Source organism: Hyla sarda, chromosome 8 (assembly GCF_029499605.1).
Source record: "Hyla sarda isolate aHylSar1 chromosome 8, aHylSar1.hap1, whole genome shotgun sequence".
NCBI classification, from domain to species: domain Eukaryota; kingdom Metazoa; phylum Chordata; class Amphibia; order Anura; family Hylidae; genus Hyla; species Hyla sarda.
Genome location: NC_079196.1, coordinates 226,995,226 through 227,014,834, shown reverse-complemented (window position 1 = coordinate 227,014,834; position 19,609 = coordinate 226,995,226). Strand labels below are relative to the sequence as shown.

The following is a 19,609-nucleotide window of genomic DNA, read 5'->3' as shown; positions in this document are numbered from 1 at the left end:
CTCCTTCTCTACTATGGCCTTCTTGGATTCCGGATCTGCAGGAAATTTTATTTTGGCCTCTCTCGTCAACAGGTTCAACATCCCAGTGACCAGTCTCGCCAGACCCCTCTACATCAATTGTGTAAACAATGAAAGATTGGACTGTACCATACGTTTCCGCACGGAGCCCCTTCTAATGTGCATCGGACCTCATCACGAGAAGATTGAATTTTTGGTCCTCCCCAATTGCACTTCCGAAATCCTCCTTGGACTACCCTGGCTTCAACTCCATTCCCCAACCCTGGATTGGTCCACTGGGGAGATCAAGAGTTGGGGGCCCTCTTGTTTCAAGGACTGCCTAAAACCGGTTCCCAGTACCCCTTGCCGTGACTCTGTGGTTCCCCCTGTAACCGGTCTCCCTAAGGCCTATATGGACTTTGCGGATGTTTTTTGCAAAAAACAAGCTGAAACTCTACCTCCTCACAGGCCTTATGATTGTCCTATTGACCTCCTCCCGGGCACTACTCCACCCCGGGGCAGAATCTATCCTCTGTCCGCCCCAGAGACTCTTGCTATGTCGGAGTACATCCAGGAAAATTTAAAAAAAGGCTTTATCCGTAAATCCTCCTCTCCTGCCGGAGCCGGATTTTTCTTTGTGTCCAAAAAAGATGGCTCTCTACGTCCTTGCATTGACTACCGCGGTCTTAATAAAATCACGGTAAAGAACCGCTACCCCCTACCCCTCATCTCTGAACTCTTTGATCGCCTCCAAGGTGCCCACATCTTTACCAAACTGGACTTAAGAGGGGCTTATAATCTCATCCGCATCAGAGAGGGGGATGAATGGAAAACGGCATTTAACACTAGAGATGGACACTTTGAGTATCTGGTCATGCCCTTTGGCCTGTGCAACGCCCCTGCCGTCTTCCAAGACTTTGTTAATGAAATTTTTCGTGATCTCTTATACTCCTGTGTTGTTGTATATCTGGACGATATCCTGATTTTTTCTGCCAATCTAGAAGAACACCGCCAGCATGTCCGTATGGTTCTTCAGAGACTTTGTGACAATCAACTTTATGCCAAGATAGAGAAATGTCTGTTTGAATGCCAATCTCTTCCTTTCCTAGGATACTTGGTCTCTGGCCAGGGACTACAAATGGATCCAGACAAACTCTCTGCCGTCTTAGATTGGCCACGCCCCTCCGGACTCCGTGCTATCCAACGTTTTTTGGGGTTCGCCAATTATTACAGGCAATTTATTCCACATTTTTCTACCGTTGTGGCCCCTATCGTGGCTTTAACCAAAACAAATGCCGATCCTAAGTCCTGGTCTCCTCAAGCGGAAGACGCCTTTAAACGGCTCAAGTCTGCCTTTTCTTCGGCTCCCGTGCTCTCCAGACCTGACCCATCTAAACCCTTCCTATTGGAAGTTGATGCCTCCTCTGTAGGAGCTGGAGCGGTCCTTCTACAAAAAAATTCTTCCGGGCATGCTGTTACTTGTGGTTTTTTTTTCTAGGACCTTCTCTCCGGCGGAGAGGAACTACTCCATCGGGGATCGAGAGCTTCTAGCCATTAAATTAGCACTTGAGGAATGGAGGCATCTGCTGGAGGGATCAAGATTTCCAGTTATTATTTACACCGATCACAAGAACCTCTCCTATCTCCAGTCTGCCCAACGGCTGAATCCTCGCCAGGCCAGGTGGTCTCTGTTCTTTGCCCGATTTAATTTTGAAATTCACTTTCGGCCTGCCGATAAGAACATTAGGGCCGATGCTCTCTCTCGTTCCTCGGATGCCTCGGAAGTTGAACTCTCTCCGCAACACATCATTCCTCCTGACTGCCTGATTTCCACTTCTCCAGCCTCCATCAGGCAAACTCCTCCAGGAAAGACCTTCGTCTCTCCACGCCAACGCCTCGGAATCCTCAAATGGGGTCACTCCTCCCATCTCGCAGGTCATGCAGGCATCAAGAAATCTGTGCAACTCATCTCTCGCTTCTATTGGTGGCCGACTCTGGAGACGGATGTCGTGGACTTTGTGCGAGCCTGCACTGTCTGTGCCCGGGATAAGACTCCTCGCCAGAAGCCCGCTGGTTTTCTTCATCCTCTGCCTGTCCCTGAACAGCCTTGGTCTCTGATTGGTATGGATTTTATTACAGACCTACCCCCATCCCGTGGCAACACTGTTGTTTGGGTGGTCGTTGATCGATTCTCCAAGATGGCACATTTCATCCCTCTTCCTGGTCTTCCTTTAGCGCCTCAGTTGGCTAAACAATTTTTTGTACACATTTTTCGTCTTCACGGGTTGCCCACACAGATAGTCTCGGATAGAGGCGTCCAATTCGTGTCAAAATTCTGGAGGGCTCTCTGTAAACAACTCAAGATTAAATTAAACTTTTCTTCTGCATATCATCCTCAATCCAATGGACAAGTAGAAAGAATTAACCAGGTCTTGGGTGATTATTTACGACATTTTGTTTCCTCCCGCCAGGATGATTGGGCAGATCTTCTACCATGGGCCGAATTCTCGTATAACTTTAGAGTCTCTGAATCTTCCTCCAAATCCCCATTTTTCGTGGTGTACGGCCGTCACCCTCTTCCCCCCCTCCCTACTCCCTTGCCCTCTGGTTTGCCCGCTGTAGATGAAGTGACTCGTGATCTTTCCACCATATGGAAAGAGACCCAAGATTCTCTTTTACAGGCTTCATCTCGCATGAAAAAGTTTGCCGATAAGAAAAGAAGAGCTCCCCCCATTTTTGCTCCCGGAGACAAGGTATGGCTCTCCGCTAAATATGTCCGCTTTCGTGTCCCCAGTTACAAACTGGGTCCACGCTATCTTGGTCCTTTCAAAGTCTTGTGCCAAATTAATCCCGTCTCTTACAAACTTCTTCTTCCTCCTTCTCTCCGTATTCCTAATGCCTTTCATGTCTCTCTTCTTAAACCACTCATCATCAACCGTTTCTCTCCCAAATTAGTTTCTCCCACTCCTGTCTCCGGTTCTTCTGACGTCTTCTCAGTGAAAGAGATACTGGCCTCCAAGACGGTCAGAGGAAAAAGGTTCTTTTTGGTGGATTGGGAGGGCTGTGGACCTGAAGAGAGATCCTGGGAACCTGAGGACAACATCCTAGACAAAAGTCTGCTCCTCAGGTTCTCAGGCTCTAAGAAGAGGGGGAGACCCAAGGGGGGGGTACTGTTACGCCGAGCGCTCCGGGTCCCCGCTCCTCCCCGGAGCGCTCGCTTCTCTCTCGCTACCGCAGCGCTCCGGGCAGCTCCACTGACCCGGTGCGCTGCGATACCGTCTCCAGCCGGGATGCGATTCGCGATGCGGGTAGCGCCCGCTCGCGATGCGCATCCCGGCTCCCGTACCTGACTCGCTCTCCGTCTGTCCTGTCCCGGCGCGCGCGGCCCCGCTCCCTAGGGCGCGCGCGCGCCGGGTCTCTGCGATTTAAAGGGCCACTGCGCCGCTGATTGGCGCAGTGGTTCCAATTAGTGTGTTCACCTGTGCACTCCCTATTTATACCTCACTTCCCCTTCACTCCCTCGCCGGATCTTGTTGCCATTGTGCCAGTGAAAGCGTTTCCTTGTGTGTTCCTAGCCTGTGTTCCAGACCTCCTGCCGTTGCCCCCGACTACGATCCTTGCTGCCTGCCCCGACCTTCTGCTACGTCCGACCTTGCTTCTGTCTACTCCCTTGTACCGCGCCTATCTTCAGCAGTCAGAGAGGTTGAGCCGTTGCTAGTGGATACGACCTGGTCACTACCGCCGCAGCAAGACCATCCCGCTTTGCGGCGGGCTCTGGTGAAAACCAGTAGTGACTTAGAACCGATCCACTAGCACGGTCCACGCCAATCCCTCTCTGGCACAGAGGATCCACTACCTGCCAGCCGGCATCGTGACAGATACGGCTGGGATACATGGAGGATACAGGCTCTGTATGGCAACCTGCGCCATATTGGATTCAACACTAAAGACGATATGGTTCCAGTCCACAGCAGTTCTCGTATGCCCTCTAGTGGTAGTATCCAATTGCTAATCAGGATGCACCTGTAATTATTTACATATCTGTCTGAGACATAATTAACTGCCAAGTTTTACAGTGATCCGACATTTCTATCTGGCTGCATCATTTTTTTCATACTGTTTAATACCACCCGATGCTCTACATAGCTGTTTACTAGTTGTCGTCTTTCTTCCTATTTGAGGTTTTAGATCTTTACCTGGATGTTGTCCTTTCCCTGCCATACGTCCTGTAGGACCCCCGGTGGGTTGCCTAATTTTTCCTGCTCCGACCTTCTTCTTCTTCGGCTTTGCAGCCCTGACCTTACCACCACCCATTTGAGGAGCTGTGTACATGAGATAGAAAATTAAAAACAACCTGACCATTAAAAGTCACATCGTAATAACATGAAGAATGAAACAGTATCATGGTATAGAGGATTGAAAAAAAACAAGGCACCATCAAGTTTATCCAATAACCCTACTGTGTTGATCCAGAGGAAGTCAAATTGCCCCATACCAAGGGTATAATTCTGGGAAGTTTCCTGTTTACCGATCCCCTTAGTTATCCCTTTTGCCCTGTGACATGAAGATCATCATGCTGAAGAAAGCCTTGTCCATCACCATATTATCATGGTTGGTTGGAGAAGTTGCTCTTGGAGGATGGTTAGATATGGTTAGTAACCTGGAGGAGAAGCCGCCCCACACATGATAGTCTCAGGAGGCTTCACAGATGGATGACACAGGACACATGGTGGCGCCATCTTCTCTTCTCCAGACAATGGTTCTTCTAGATGTCCATAAGTGTGAAGGCTTCATCAGAGAAGATAACCTTTCTGCAGTCCAATCCCTCTACTTTCTGCAGAATATCATCTGTCCTGGATTAGTTTTTTGAGAGAAGTGTCTTCTTTTCTGCCATTATGACACCAGGCGCCTAAAGAAGATTCTCCTCCCTGTGTGTAGATGACACCCGCCTGCCGGGGTTGATCGAATGTTTGACATCCCCCACAAATCTTAAAAAGTAAAAACCAAGTAAAAAAATGTTTTACCAAATAACAGAATGAAAAATATACATATTTGGTATCGTTGTGTGCAGAATTGTATGGGCAGCATGGTGGCTCAGTAGTTAGCATTGTTGTCTTGCTGCATTGAGGTACTAGGGATTGGTGGGATTGGGACTAGGATCCAACCAAGGACACCATCTGCAAGGAGTTTGTTCTCGGTTTCCTCCAGGGGCCATTTGGTGATGAGTAAGGCTTTTCCCAGCATGATGGAGACCATGTGATAATGTAAAAGAGATAACTCGCTGGACAAAACATTGACATTTTGAGTCCATGACCTGGAAACCCCTCAGGTCTTATTCCCATAGAGAACCTGTGGTCAATCCTTAAAAAGCAATAGGACAAACAAAAACCCCAAAATTGTGATAAACTCCGCTCAGTAATGAGGTAAGAACGGGATATCAGAGGTCAGGATTGGGCCCAGAAGCCTGATATCCAGCATGACAAGGGCAACTGCTGATGAAGAAAAAGAAAAAGGGTCAACACTTAAAATATGGAGTCTCCCTACAAACTTTATATATTTGTCAGTAAAGTTTAGGAACTTTTAAAACCCTTATAATTGTACTTCAGTAACCATAGAAACATCTAAAAGATCTAAAAACACTGAAGCAGAAAATTGTGTCAGCCATATTTTGTGTCAGTCTCAAAAGTTTTGGCTACAACCGTATGTAAAGGAATAAATATGAGCTGATTTTACATAAAGTAACTTATATCTCTGTAGAGTTCTTCTCCCCCATCGATCTCATCACTTCCTGGTTTTCTCTCTGAACTGTGACCTTGTAGTTGCCAGGCAACAATGCTCCCACTTTCCCACATTCCCCCTTAGTTACATGCACAATGAAGACTGAGCATGTGCGACCACCTCAGTGGGTCGTAACCCTGCAGCATTTCTGCGTGAGGACAGGGGAGTGGGTGACAGAGGAGAGGTGGTGAACCGGTGGGTGGAGGGTGAGTACAACTTTTTTTTTATCTTTGACCCTGGTCCCAGCCAGTAGGTAGTTTTGTAAAAATCCTGGAAAACCCCTTAAATAAAGAATAAACATCTGTTATCAGTTCCAACAACCTAATCTATCACTTACCGGCCTTGGCTTTCTTTGTAGTTTTTTTTTACTGTTTTTATCTTGTTGTTACCTATTAAGATAAAAACAACACATTATATAACAGCCGCGCTGGGACCTCCAGTCATCCTAGTCTGCAATAGAAAAGTGGTGGCTGTGTCAGAGTTACAAAAACATCTCAACAAGAGTACTGAGGGCCTCGGCCGAGCCGACATGTTTGAAAGACGTCAGTGAAAGACTATTTTAGAACAATTATTTGTTACTGTTCTCTGAGGAAATTGTCCTTTTAATGAGCCCTGAGAAACATGTATATAGTCAGTCAGCTCTTGTATTAGGCAAAGGTATTAAAGGACCCTTCGGGTACGTTCCCACGGCCGGACTATGAAGTGAGATCAGGAGCTGAACTCGCTTTATAGATGGTGAGTAACAGCAGCCGGCACTTACCGTTAAAGGGACCCAAGCAGCAGATTTTGTCAGGGGACGAGGGGGGCGTGGTCTGACATCTTTAGAATGCCGAGTGCGGCACAGGGACTGCCCAGAGATTGGTGGGACCCCCATAATCAGACAGCTTATCCCCTATCCTTTGGATAAGATGTCCGTTGGCCGAGTACCCCTTTAAATCCCTGCACATACATTCACAGAGAACATTTTCATGTACAGATGCTATGAGCACTTCAAGTTCTCTAATATTCAGCTAAAATGCTATCAAAGCACTATTTCATGGGACAGTGACCAAATTTACATTCTCCTGGATCCTATGCTGTACTATTTAACGTTTTTTACAGGTAAATGTATTTCTCTAAAATTGCATAAGGAGTTCAGTAAAGTTTACAAGTTGTTTCACGTAAACCTAGTGTCAGATCTCTTTCCTGACATTACTGACAGGTTAGTACTACAGAGGAACATCAGGTTAGTGTTACTTTGCTATGTGACATAAGCATCAGTGACAAATATATTAGGCACAATCCTCATCATCTCCCTGGTGATTACCACATTTACTGTAATGGTGGCACTGAAGAGGAAGCAAACTGGGGGGTGAGTACAGGATGTTTTATACTCGAACCTGGTCCCAGCCGGTAGGCAGTATCTTTTTAATAACCAGAAAACCCCTTTAATAAAGTGACATCTGTTATCAGTTTCATCAACCTAATATTACACTTAATAAGAATATGGAAAAAGATTTTCAGCCCTAATTAAAAAATAATATCTTTATTTTGTCATAGTAAAAGCTTCATCATCAGTAAAGCCGACTAAAGAAGTAAAGAAGAATTCACACAAACATTCTTAAAAAAAAACTAAAACCATATTAGTGGGATTACACTCACCAGCCCTGGCATTCTTTGTAGCTTTATTATTAGTTTTCGCCATGTTACCTGGTACAATAAAAATAACACAATAAATTACAGCCGGCGGCCTGAACCTCCAGTCATCCTAGTCTGCAATAGTGGAGGCCGGTGCAGGAGATAACAATACATGTGAATAGGGGCAGCGAGGACCTCGGCTGAGCCCACAATTCTGTGTAAGAGACTTTCCGGGCCGTATATTACATGAATAAAATGAGGTTAACCACATTTTAAAGAGAAGTGAGGTAAAGGGAGGAAACACCCATTCGTTTCTTGACTAAATCTTTTGTGTGCAAATAAAAACCATTGTACATCTGTATAATTTATAGCGTATCATATATCTGTATAATGTATAGTGTATCATATATATATATAATTTATAGTGTATGATATATATGTATAATTTATAGTGTATCATATATATATATAATTTATAGTGTATGATATATATGTATAATTTATAGTGTATGATATATATGTATAATTTATAGTGTATGATATATATGTATAATTTATAGTGTATGATATATATATAATTAATAGTGTATTATATATATAATTTATAGTGTATGATATATATGTATAATTTATAGTGTATGATATATATGTATAATTTATAGTGTATGATATATATGTATAATTTATAGTGTATGATATATATATAATTAATAGTGTATCATATATATAATTTATAGTGTATGATATATATGTATAATTTATAGTGTATGATATATATATAATTAATAGTGTATTATATATATAATTTATAGTGTATTATATATATGTATAATTTATAGTGTATGATATATATATAATTAATAGTGTATTAGATATATATAATTTATAGTGTATCATATATCTGTATAATTTATAGCGTATCATATATCTGTATAATTTATAGTGTATCATATCTGTATAATTTATAGTGTATTATATATATAATTTATAGTGTATTATATATATGTATAATTTATAGTGTATGATATATATATAATTAATAGTGTATTAGATATATATAATTTATAGTGTATCATATATCTGTATAATTTATAGTGTATCACATATATGTATAATTTATAGTGTATCATATATCGGTATAATTTATAGTGTATCATATATATATATATATATAATTAATAGTGTATTATATATATAATTTATAGTGTATCATATATCTGTACAATTTATAGCATATCATATATCTGTATAATTTATAGCGTATCACATATCTGTATAATTTATAGCGTATCACATATCTGTATAATTTATAGCGTATCATATGTGTATAATTTATAGCGTATCACATATATGTATATTTATAGCGTATCATATCTGTATAATTTATAGCGTATCATATATGTGTATAATTTATAGCGTATCACATATATGTATATTTAAAGCGTATCATATCTGTATAATTTATAGCGTATCACATATATGTATAATTTATAGCGCATCACATATCTGTGTAATTTATAGCGCATCACATATCCGTATAATTTATAGCGTATCACATATATGTATATTTATAGCGTATCATATCTGTATAATTTATAGCGTATCACATATATGTATAATTTATAGCATATCACATATATGTATAATTTATAGCGCATCATATATCTGTGTAATTTATAGCGCATCACATATCTGTATAATTTATAGCGTATCACATATATGTATATTTATAGCGTATCACATATTTGTATAATTTATAGCGTATCACATATCTGTGTAATTTATAGCGCATCACATATCTGTGTAATTTATAGCGCATCACATATCTGTATAATTTATAGCGTATCACATATATGTATATTTATAGCGTATCATATCTGTATAATTTATAGCGTATCACATGTATGTATAATTTATAGCATATCACATATATGTATAATTTATAGCGCATCACATATCTGTGTAATTTATAGCGTATCACATATATGTATATTTATAGCGTATCATATCTGTATAATTTATAGCGTATCACATATATGTATATTTATAGCGTATCATATCTGTATAATTTATAGTGTATCATATATATGTATTGTGTATCACACTGTTCACACTATGCACAGGTAGACAGCTGCCTCTTGAACCGCACCGGCAGCCCAAACCCTTGTGGTGCTCAGTCTGACGTCGGTGTGCAATCCAATGAGACAATAGATGTGAGAGACGGCACTCACCCAAAGGGTCTTCTTTATTCAAATTCTGCGGTGCATACGGACAAGGGCAGGTAGAACCAAGAGGGCAGGGGTGTCCGTCCAGACACCCCTGCCCTCTTGGTTCTACCTGCCCTTGTCCGTATGCACCGCAGAATTTGAATAAAGAAGACCCTTTGGGTGAGTGCCGTCTCTCTCATCTATTGTCTCATTGGAATACATCTGAATCCACAGGAGAAATCCATATACAAAAAAACCCATGGATATCAACTGAGATACGTGCACCCTGCTGGTCTTCTTACCCTGCTATGGCCTATCCCCCATGTATATAGTATACATATGTGTATGCATCTGTATCATGTTTTTAATCCATTTTACTGACTTCTTATTTTCACTCCATTGTGTATATTCTCTATTTCACTATAGACCTGCCACAGGGCATCTTCATGTGGCGATACAAAAATCACGTTATTTCCAGCTACACACAGATTGATTTGTACACTATATGGTTCTATGTGGTATTATTTTATGGACCTGATGTCATGTCTACCCATCCTCTGTGTGATGAGCTGACAGCCGCAGCTATGTACACACTACAAATGGATGCACAGGCACCTGCCAGACTTATCATTACTGCCCCAGTGCAGATAAATAATGCCGCCATACTGTACAAATCACCATCACAATATCCCATTAATAGGAACTTTATAACCAGCAGAGTGACCCCAACTACACTGGTAGCTGGCAGAGATATTATGGCTTATAAGCTGACGTGTTGTAACACAAAACAGTTCTATGCAGTATGAAACACCACAGATAGTAATAGTGTAGTAATGTAATGTCGTAGAAGTTACCTGCAGTCCACAAGAAGTAACTTTTAGGATGACTGGATGATCAACCCTTTGTCACTGTGAGTCAGTGGAGGCGAGTATTTCTCTAGACAGCGCAGGAGATTCAGGACATCCGTCACTTTTGCGCCTTTTTTTTCCCACGCTCCTTCAGATTCAGCACCGGGAGCCTGTAAATCCGGTATAACAAGATCTAGGGTGTGTTCACACATACAGGATGCTGCGCAGATTTGATGCGCAGGATTTGTAACTGTCGATTAGAATCCGTCATTTAGTTTACATTGAAATCTGCAGCAGAAAATCCTGCGCATCAAATCTGCATATGTGAACGTACCCTTGTACTGTCTTTTTAACCACATAACAGCTATGCCATATTGGGCATTAAAGGGGCATTCCTGGGTACATTGAGGACATTTAAGCTGGTCAAGAATTTAACAAAGTTATTGGTTAGATGTTTGTTAAAGGGGTACTCCGCCCCTAGACATCTTATCTCCTACCCAAAGGATAGAGGATAAGATGCCTAATTGCGGGGGTCCTGCCGCTGGGGACCTCCCCCGCCTTCTATGTAGCACCTGATGTTCATTTAAAACACTGGGTGCGGGTGGTGGGGGTCGTGATGTCATGGCCACGGCCCCTCAATGCAATTTTATGGAAGGGGGTGTGGTGACTGCCACGTCCCCCCATAGACTTGCATGGAGGGGGCGTGGCTGTGATGTCATGAGGGGGCGTTGCTGTAACGTCATGACCACCACTGACAGCTCCAAGCGTTCGGCACAAAATGTTCCGAGCGCTGGGGCAGCGGAGTACCCCTTTTTTCTTGACGGACCATTATAATATAACATGCCCAACTTTTCTTTCAAGAGATGGGAGGTCCCTTCCACATTAGCTGGTTGGGCAGTTCCACTGGAATCAGCTGGTGTGACCAACATCTGTGTATGGCCGCCTTTTCTCTTCACAGAACCCACTGTCTTTTTTTTGTCTTGTTTTCTAATCTTTTCGGTTTCACATCTTCTACACTTAGCTCCTCCATCCCTCGTTTGTAGTCAGCGGCTCCACCGGAGATTTTAGCTTTCACAGATGGCTTCTCCATAGTTTTAGGCACATGCGCCACAAATATCCTCATTCTCTATACTGTTGGCGGCTGTGATTGTCCAGCAGAAGAGGAATGGGATAAAATGTCATGTTTTTTGTCCCCCATAATACTTAGTCTCATCCACTTCATATTGTTTAATATAAACCAAAGCTCTACATAGTTATTTACCCGTTATAGGTTTTCTTCTTATTTCAGGTTTTATATCTTCACCCAGTTGTTGGCCTTTCCCTGTTGTACATCGTGTAGGACCCCCCATGGGTTGTGCTTTCCCAGTCAGCTTTTTTTTTTTCTTTTTTAAGGGGGGGAAGAACTTTTTCCTGCTCTCACATTCTGTTTTTAGTCTGTTCCATTGACCTGTCCATCACCAGTCTCAGGAGCTTTATACAAAAAATAAATAAAAACAAAACAAATTACCTCAAAAGTAACTTGAAAACTGAAGAAAAAAAATTATCTTATTTCTGCTCTTACTGCTTGAGTGACGACAGCCATCATACCCCCTCCCATAGACATGAATGGAGGAAATGGGGCGAGATGTCCCGACCACCGCTGCCTGAAGTCGGCATTCTGAATGGGAATGTTCAGAACGCTGAGGTGCCGGCCCGCGAGGATCCCATGGGCGGACCCCCCGTGATCAGACATCTTATCCCCTATCCTTAGGATAGGAGATAAGATATCTAGGGCAGAGCCCTCACATCCCGATACTTAAGGACGGAGGGCAGACCTGTACACCCTCCGTATTTCTGAAGAGACAGCACCGATCATCCTGAAGGATAGGAGTGAGGTGGCAGGGTCACAAGCGACCGACCAAAAGCAGATGGGGGTGGGGGTACAAAGGTAATGCCCACCCATGCTCCAGGCAGAGTGTGTGGGGAGGAGGGAAACCATCTCAGGTCTGGCGGCAGCTGCTGGATTGATTGGCGGCATGGAGCGGAGAGGAGGCAGTGATGAACGGCGGCGATCAGTGGTGGGCGGCAATAAGGTCAGACAGCAGGCGGCGATCAGAGCAAACTGTGGCCTTCAAGATGTTACAAAAGTACAACTACCAGCATTTCCAGGCAGCTGTGGGCTTTCTGGGCATGCTGGGAGTTGTAGTTATGCAACAGCTGGAGGTCCACAGTTTGGAGACCACTGTATAGTGGTCTTGAATGTGTGGCCCCCAGATGTTGCAAAACTACAACTCCCAGCATGCCCAGACTGTCCAAGCATGCTGGGGGTTGTAGTTCTGTAACATCTGGCCCATCAGATGTTGCAGAATTACCACTCCCAGCATGCCTGGACAGTCTGGGCATGCTGGGAGTTGTAGTTTTGCAATATATGGAGGGCCACAGTTTGGAGACAACTATTCCGTGATCTCCAAACTGTGGCCCTCCAGCTGTTGCATAACTATAACTCCCAGCATTCCCTTTGGATGTCAGTGCATGCTGGGAGTTATATTTTTTGCAACAGATGGAGGCATGCTAGTGGGAAAACACATAGCTATGGTCTGTAACTCAGTGGTTCCCCACCCAGTGTGCCTTCAGCTGTTGCAAAACAATAACTCCCAGCATGCATGGTCAGTTTTGCACCCCCCACCCCCATGTGAATGTACAGGGTACATTCACACGGTCGGGTTTACAGTGAGTTTCCCACTGCAAGTTTGAGATGAGGCAAATTTTCTGCCGCAGCTCAAACTTCCAGCGGAAAACTCGATGTAAACCCCTGCCCGTGTGAATGTACCCGTAAAACTGCTCTGACTAAGTCTCACTGAAGCTGGGTCTGTATTCTAAAGTGTTGTATTCTTAAGTGTTACATCTGAGAAGTTTTATAAGCAGAAGTTCATGTGCTGAGTATACTGTGGATCATTGTTTTCCAAACAGGGTGTCTCCAGCGGTTGCATAGCCCTTGCATTTTTTATTTTTTTCCCCTCCTGTCTGTAGCACACCTGGGGGAGGGGTTAATTGATTAACTGCTCTCAGGTGTATAAAACTAACTGGGAAACTCTGTGAGCCCTGCTCTGACTGAGTCTCACTGAAGCTGGGTCTGTATTCGAAAGTGTTGTATTATTAAGTGTTACATCTGAGAAGTTTTATAAGCAGAAGTTTAAAAAGCAGGAGTTGTAAGGAGGACCCACTGTAACTGTAAGTATTACACTCCCTTCATACAAGTAGTTTTTCTTAATAGTTAATATCAGCTGTTTGTCACCAAGGATATGGACAGCAGGATTGGATGTTTTCTTCAGTGCACATTGTGCCACATGTATACATCTCTGGAGCTTCAGGGTGAATACCGCTGTGACAAATGTCAGCATGTCGCCCACCTGGAAGCTTGTATTAGAGATCTAGAGGAGCAAAATGCAACATTGAGGGCGATTGACAATTTTACAGAGCAGTTAGTGGGGTAGAAATGGAGGTTGGAGAAACTAGCCAGGAGGCCCAAGTAGGGTTAATGTAGTTAGAGGGACTGGAAAGGGGGCAAGGAAAAGGAAGGTCACTTCTGCTTCTGATCTCCCAAGTAAAATTGCCAAGTTGGGCGATGATGCGAGGGCCTCAGAATCAGAGATGGCAACCCTAGTGGATACTGGTCTCCCTAACAGCCGGGGGAACAGCTCAACTAGTAGTGTGGGGGATGGTAACGCAGGTAGGCCAAGACAGTTAGTTGTGGTAGGGGATTCTATAATCAGGAAGACGGATAGAATAATTTGTCGCCAAGACCACCTCAACCGAATGGTTTGCTGTCTCCCTGGTGCCAGGGTTCGGCATGTGGTGGAAAGGGTGGACAAATTACTAGGGGGGGCTGGGGATGACCCAGCTGTCGTGGTCCATGTGGGAACCAACGACAGAATACATGGTAGGTGGAGGTCCTTGAAGAATAATTACAAGGAACTAGGTGCCAAGCTGAAGGGAAGGACCTCTAAGGTTGTGTTCTCTGGAATACTTCCTGTGCCATGCGCATCGCAGGAAAGACAGCGGGAGCTTAGGGAGTTAAATGCATGGCTTAAGTCGTGGTGTGAGGGGGAAGGGTTTGGGTTTTTAGAGCACTGGGCTGACTTTTCATTGGGGTACAAACTCTATTCTACGGATAATTTGCACCTGAATGAAAGGGGGTCCGCTGTGCTGGGGGAGAGAATCCTGGAAGGGGTGGCTGAGTATTTAAACTAGGTGAGTGGGGGGAGGATAATAAAGCAAAGAAAGCAGACAGTGGGATGGATAGGTTAGAGAGGAGTCAGGACATAATGGTGGGTGGAGAGGAGTCCTGTGGGGGGAGGTTAAGAGCAGTGGATAAGGAGATCCATGGGTTACAAACCAGCCGTAAAAATAAATGTAGCCCGAAAAATTGTAATCCCAATAATTCAAAAAATTCCATTAGCCCCAATAACTAAATAACTACAATAAGCCCCATTAACTCAAAAAATACCGTTAGCCCCAATAACTTAAATAACAACGTTAGACCCAATAACGCAAAAAATCCCATTAGCCCCAATAACTTAAATAGTACAATTAGCCCTTATAACTCAAATAATAACATTAACCCCAATAACTCTGAAAATCCCATTAGTGAGACTATATGTGTAAAACTTAATGGAAATGTAAAGTGTATGTTCACAAATGCCAGAAGCCGAGCAAATAAAATGGGGGAGCTGGAGGCCTTGATACTGGAGAAACATATTGATATAGTTGGGGTCACTGAGACACGGCTGGTGATATAGTTGGGGTCACTGAGACATGGCTGGTGATATAGTTGGGGTCACTGAGACATGGCTGGTGATATAGTTGGGGTCACTGAGACATGGCTGGTGATATAGTTGGGGTCACTGAGACATGGCTGGTGATATAGTTGGGGTCACTGAGACATGTCTGGTGATATAGTTGGGGTCACTGAGACATGGCTGGTGATATAGTTGGGGTCACTGAGACATGGCTGGTGATATAGTTGGGGTCACTGAGATATGGCTGGTGATATAGTTGGGGTCACTGAGACATGGCTGGTGATATAGTTGGGGTCACTGAGACATGGCTGGTGATATAGTTGGGGTCACTGAGACATGGCTGGTGATATAGTTGGGGTCACTGAGACATGGCTGGTGATATAGTTGGGGTCACTGAGACATGGCTGGTGATATAGTTGGGGTCACTGAGATATGGCTGGTGATATAGTTGGGGTCACTGAGACATGGCTGGTGATATAGTTGGGGTCACTGAGACATGGCTGGTGATATAGTTGGGGTCACTGAGACATGGCTGGTGATATAGTTGGGGTCACTGAGACATGGCTGGACTCCTCACATGACTGGGCTGTCAATCTGCAGGGGTTTACATTGTTTCGCAAGGATAGAATGAACAGAAAAGGTGGTGGAGTCTGTCTGTATGTAAGAAGTGGTATGAAAGTCAGTGTGAACGATGCCATAGTGTGTGATGATTCTGAGGAGGTGGAATCACTGTGGGTAGAATTACAAAGGAGGGAAATACTGAAAAAATAATAGTTCACAGCGTAGAGACAGCACCGGCACAGCTGCGGCAACACCCTATTGTTCTATGAGCTTTCACTCGACCAAATGCTGGGAAAGCAGGGAGTAATGAGGTAATGCCGTCCGTACCAACCCGGTGCTCAATCCTCTATAAGTATACAAAGTAGAATCCAGGAAGAGCAAAGAAATAAGGAGGCACTCACGGTTTTGTCGGGGTGACAGCAAGCTTCTTTATTTCAGGTGCGGCGTGCGATCATCGGCGTGGGACGCCAGACCAGTGCAGACAGGTAGTGACAAATGTTTCACGCCCCTTCTGGGCGTTTCTTCAGACTCACAGAGTCTGAAGAAACGCCCAGAAGGGGCGTGAAACATTTGTCAATTTAGAGGAGAACAGATTTTAGCTCAATCCCGGCAGTAATATATGGATGGACCACGGAGCTCTGAGATGCTAAGTCCATAGACGGCATTTGAGCAGAGCACTGCATACAGAGCCCCGTGGTCGGATACATCCAAGCATAAATATGCCATAAAACTAACACAAATGAATACGGGATTGTAATTTTAATCACACACTGCCACCTAGTGGGCAATTTTGAGCACGTTAATATAGTTATTATTTGTAAAATTAAAAGTTACGTTTTAGACCAGAGAGGGTCTCTATTCAGGGTTTACCCTGAGGGGAGTTGCACCCCAAGGTTTTTTGTCTCTGATTAAAGTGCCCGTAGACCCTTTAGGAGGTATTTTGGTTATACATTAGGGGGGATTAAACTGTCAGAGTCACTGGTAGAGAAGGATCTGGGTGACTTGTAGATCACAGACTACAGAATAGCACAATGTCAGGCTGCTGCTTCCAAAGCCGGCAGGATATTGTCATGTATCAAAAGAGGCCTGGACTCAAGGGACAGGGACATAATACTCCCCCTTTATAAAGCATTGGTACAGTCTATAGTGTATAATACTCCCCCTTTATAAAGTATTGGTACAGTCTATAGTGTATAATACTCCCCCTTTATAAAGCATTGGTACGGCCTCACCTGGAATATGCTGTTCAGTTTTGGGCACCTGTCCATAAAAGGGACACTGCGGAGCTGGAGAAGGTGCAGAGACGCGTGACTAAACTAATATGGGGCATGGAACATCTTAGCTATGAGGAGCGATTAAAGGAGTTACAATTGTTTAGTCTTGAGAAGAGACGTTTAAGGGGGGATATGATAAACGTATATAAGTATATTAATGGCCCATACAAAAAATATGGAGAAAAACTGTTCCAGGTTAAACCCCCCCAAAGGACGAGGGGGCACTCCCTCCGTCTGGAGAAGAAAAAGTTTAGTCTAAAGGGGCAACACGCCTTCTTTACCGTGAGGACTGTGAATTTATGGAACGGTCTACCTCAGGAACTGGTCACAGCAGGAACAATTAACAGCTTTAAAACAGGATTAGATACATTGCTGGAACAAAATAACATTAATGCTTATGCAGAATTATAAAACTACATCCCTTTCCCTTATCCCCTTACATCCTTCCCTTCAATCCCCTGGTTGGACTTGATGGACGTATGTCTTTTTTCAACCATACTAACTATGTAACTATATGTAACTATGTAACTATGTAACACTACACTACACAAAATAAAAAGTAAAACGCTACATACCCCTACACAGTACCCCCTCCCCCCAATAAAAATAAAAAAAAGGCTCGTACGGCACTGATTTCAAAATGGAGCCTCCAGCTGTTGCAAAACAACAACTCCCAGTATTGCTGGACAGCCATTGACTGTCCAGGCATGCTGGGAGTTTTGCAACAGCTGGAGGCACCCCGTTTTGAAAACACTGCCGTAGGGTATTTTCGGTTGGCGGAGGCAGTTGTAACACTTGCATTCGGGTTCGCCCCTATGCAAATCCCTAATTTAGGCCTCCAATGCGCATGGCACTCTCTCACTCCAGAGCCCTGTCATATTTCAAGGCAACAGTTTAGTACAACATATGGGGTATTTCCATTGTGATGTCCCAGTACAGGACAGGACTACCCTTAGGCCCTGTCAGGTTGAGTCCCTCAGTGACCTGGGGGCACCCCTGCAAGGTCTCCCCCTGTTGTTTTATAATATTGTATATATCACTTTAATGCCTAGACAGTATCCTTATGTAAGGGTAGTACAAAGGACCCATGGGAGGTCTAAAGGACCTGTGTAAGTCTGTCACATGTTATGTTATGCAGTCACATGATTTGTTGTCACATGTTCTCCCAGAGAGCACCAGCTTTACCTATGACCCGCAGCTTGACCAATGGGCTTTAATCCAGCGCCCTCAATATATAAAGGGGCGGCCATTAAAATTCACTCTCTTGTACCATCAGCCTTTACTGGGACAGCAACCACCAGAGATCTCAGTGCAAGTGATCAGCATCTGGAAGACCCCAAAAGCTACAGTCATTCCAGTAAGTCTCAAGTCTATGTCTGCTGTCAGTGAAATTAGTGAAGTCCTGCATATAATCAAGTCCAATCTCAAGTCAAGTTAATTACAAGTATATTGGTTCAGCAAGCTGCGAGGTCCTTCTGGGTCCTGGCCACCTCTCTGGGAAATCTGGCCTTAGCTGTGAAGATAATTCCATCTGTCTTATACTCAGTAAAGCCTCCTGTCACGCCGAGCGCTCCGGGTCCCGCTGCCTCCCCGGAGTGCTCGCAGCGTGCCTCCGCATGCAGCGCTCCGGTCAGCACCGCTGACCGCGAGCGCTGCTCCCGTGTCACCGGAGGGGACGCGTTCCGAGGCACGGGACATGCCCGCTCTCAGATCGCGTCTCATGTCACTCACCTGCCCCGTCCTCCTTCTGTCCCGTCCCAGCGCGCGCGGCCCCGCTCTCTAGGGCACGCGCGCCGGCTCTCTGAAATTCACTAATTGGTGCCTGGCCCAATCAGTGCAATCACCTCCCTACACTATATTAACCCACTTCCCCTTCCTGTCCCTGCCGGATCTTGTTGCCTTGTGCAAGTGAAAGCGTTCCCGTGTGTCCTTTGCCTGTGTATCCAGACCCTTGCCGTTGCCCTTGACTGCGAACTGTTGCGGTCTGCCCTGACCTTCTGCTGTCTGACCTTGCCTTTTGCCTAGTCCTTCTGTACCGCGCCTGACTCAGCAGTCAGTGAGGTTGAGTCGCTATTGGGTGGAACGACCTGGGGGTTACCTGCCGCAGCAAGTCCATCCCGCTTTGCGGCGGGCTCTGGGGAAAACCAGTAGCCCCTTAGACTCCGTTCCCCTGGTACGGCCCACGTCATCACCTCACTGACATAGAGGATCCACTACCTGTGTCTATCCTGCATACCACTCCGGATCCTGACAGTAGATCCGGCCATGGATCCCACTGAGGTCCCGCTGCCCAGTATCGCTGACCTAACCTCCGTGGTCGCCCAGCAATCACAGCAGATCGCGCTACAAGGACAACAGCTGACTCAGTTGACCGCTATGCTGCAACAGCTTTTGCCTCAACAACAGCAACCATCTCCTCCGCCAGCTCCTGCATCTCCTCTGCAGCGAGTGGCCGCTCCCAGATTCCGCCTGTCCCTACCAGACAAGTTTGATGGGGACTCTAAACTGTGCCATGGATTCCTGTCCCAGTGTTCCCTACACCTGGAGAT

General features: G+C 44.5%; 1 protein-coding gene across 1 annotated transcript in view; it reads right to left on the bottom strand.

Moving 5' to 3' along the window:
* Nucleotides 1-16,259, bottom strand: part of LOC130285438 (uncharacterized) — a 42,380-nt gene extending 26,121 nt beyond the window's left edge. Inside the window, exons 1-6 of the mRNA XM_056536834.1 lie at nucleotides 16,188-16,259; nucleotides 11,709-11,917; nucleotides 10,454-10,617; nucleotides 7,417-7,464; nucleotides 6,113-6,164; nucleotides 4,194-4,319 (exon numbers count right to left, since the gene is read on the bottom strand). Coding sequence (XP_056392809.1) covers nucleotides 4,194-4,311 — 118 coding nt within the window. The 5' untranslated portion in view covers nucleotides 4,312-4,319; nucleotides 6,113-6,164; nucleotides 7,417-7,464; ... (1 more) ...; nucleotides 11,709-11,917; nucleotides 16,188-16,259. The remainder of the gene's footprint in view (nucleotides 1-4,193; nucleotides 4,320-6,112; nucleotides 6,165-7,416; nucleotides 7,465-10,453; nucleotides 10,618-11,708; nucleotides 11,918-16,187) is intronic.
* Between the last annotated feature and the right edge of the window lie 3,350 nt (nucleotides 16,260-19,609).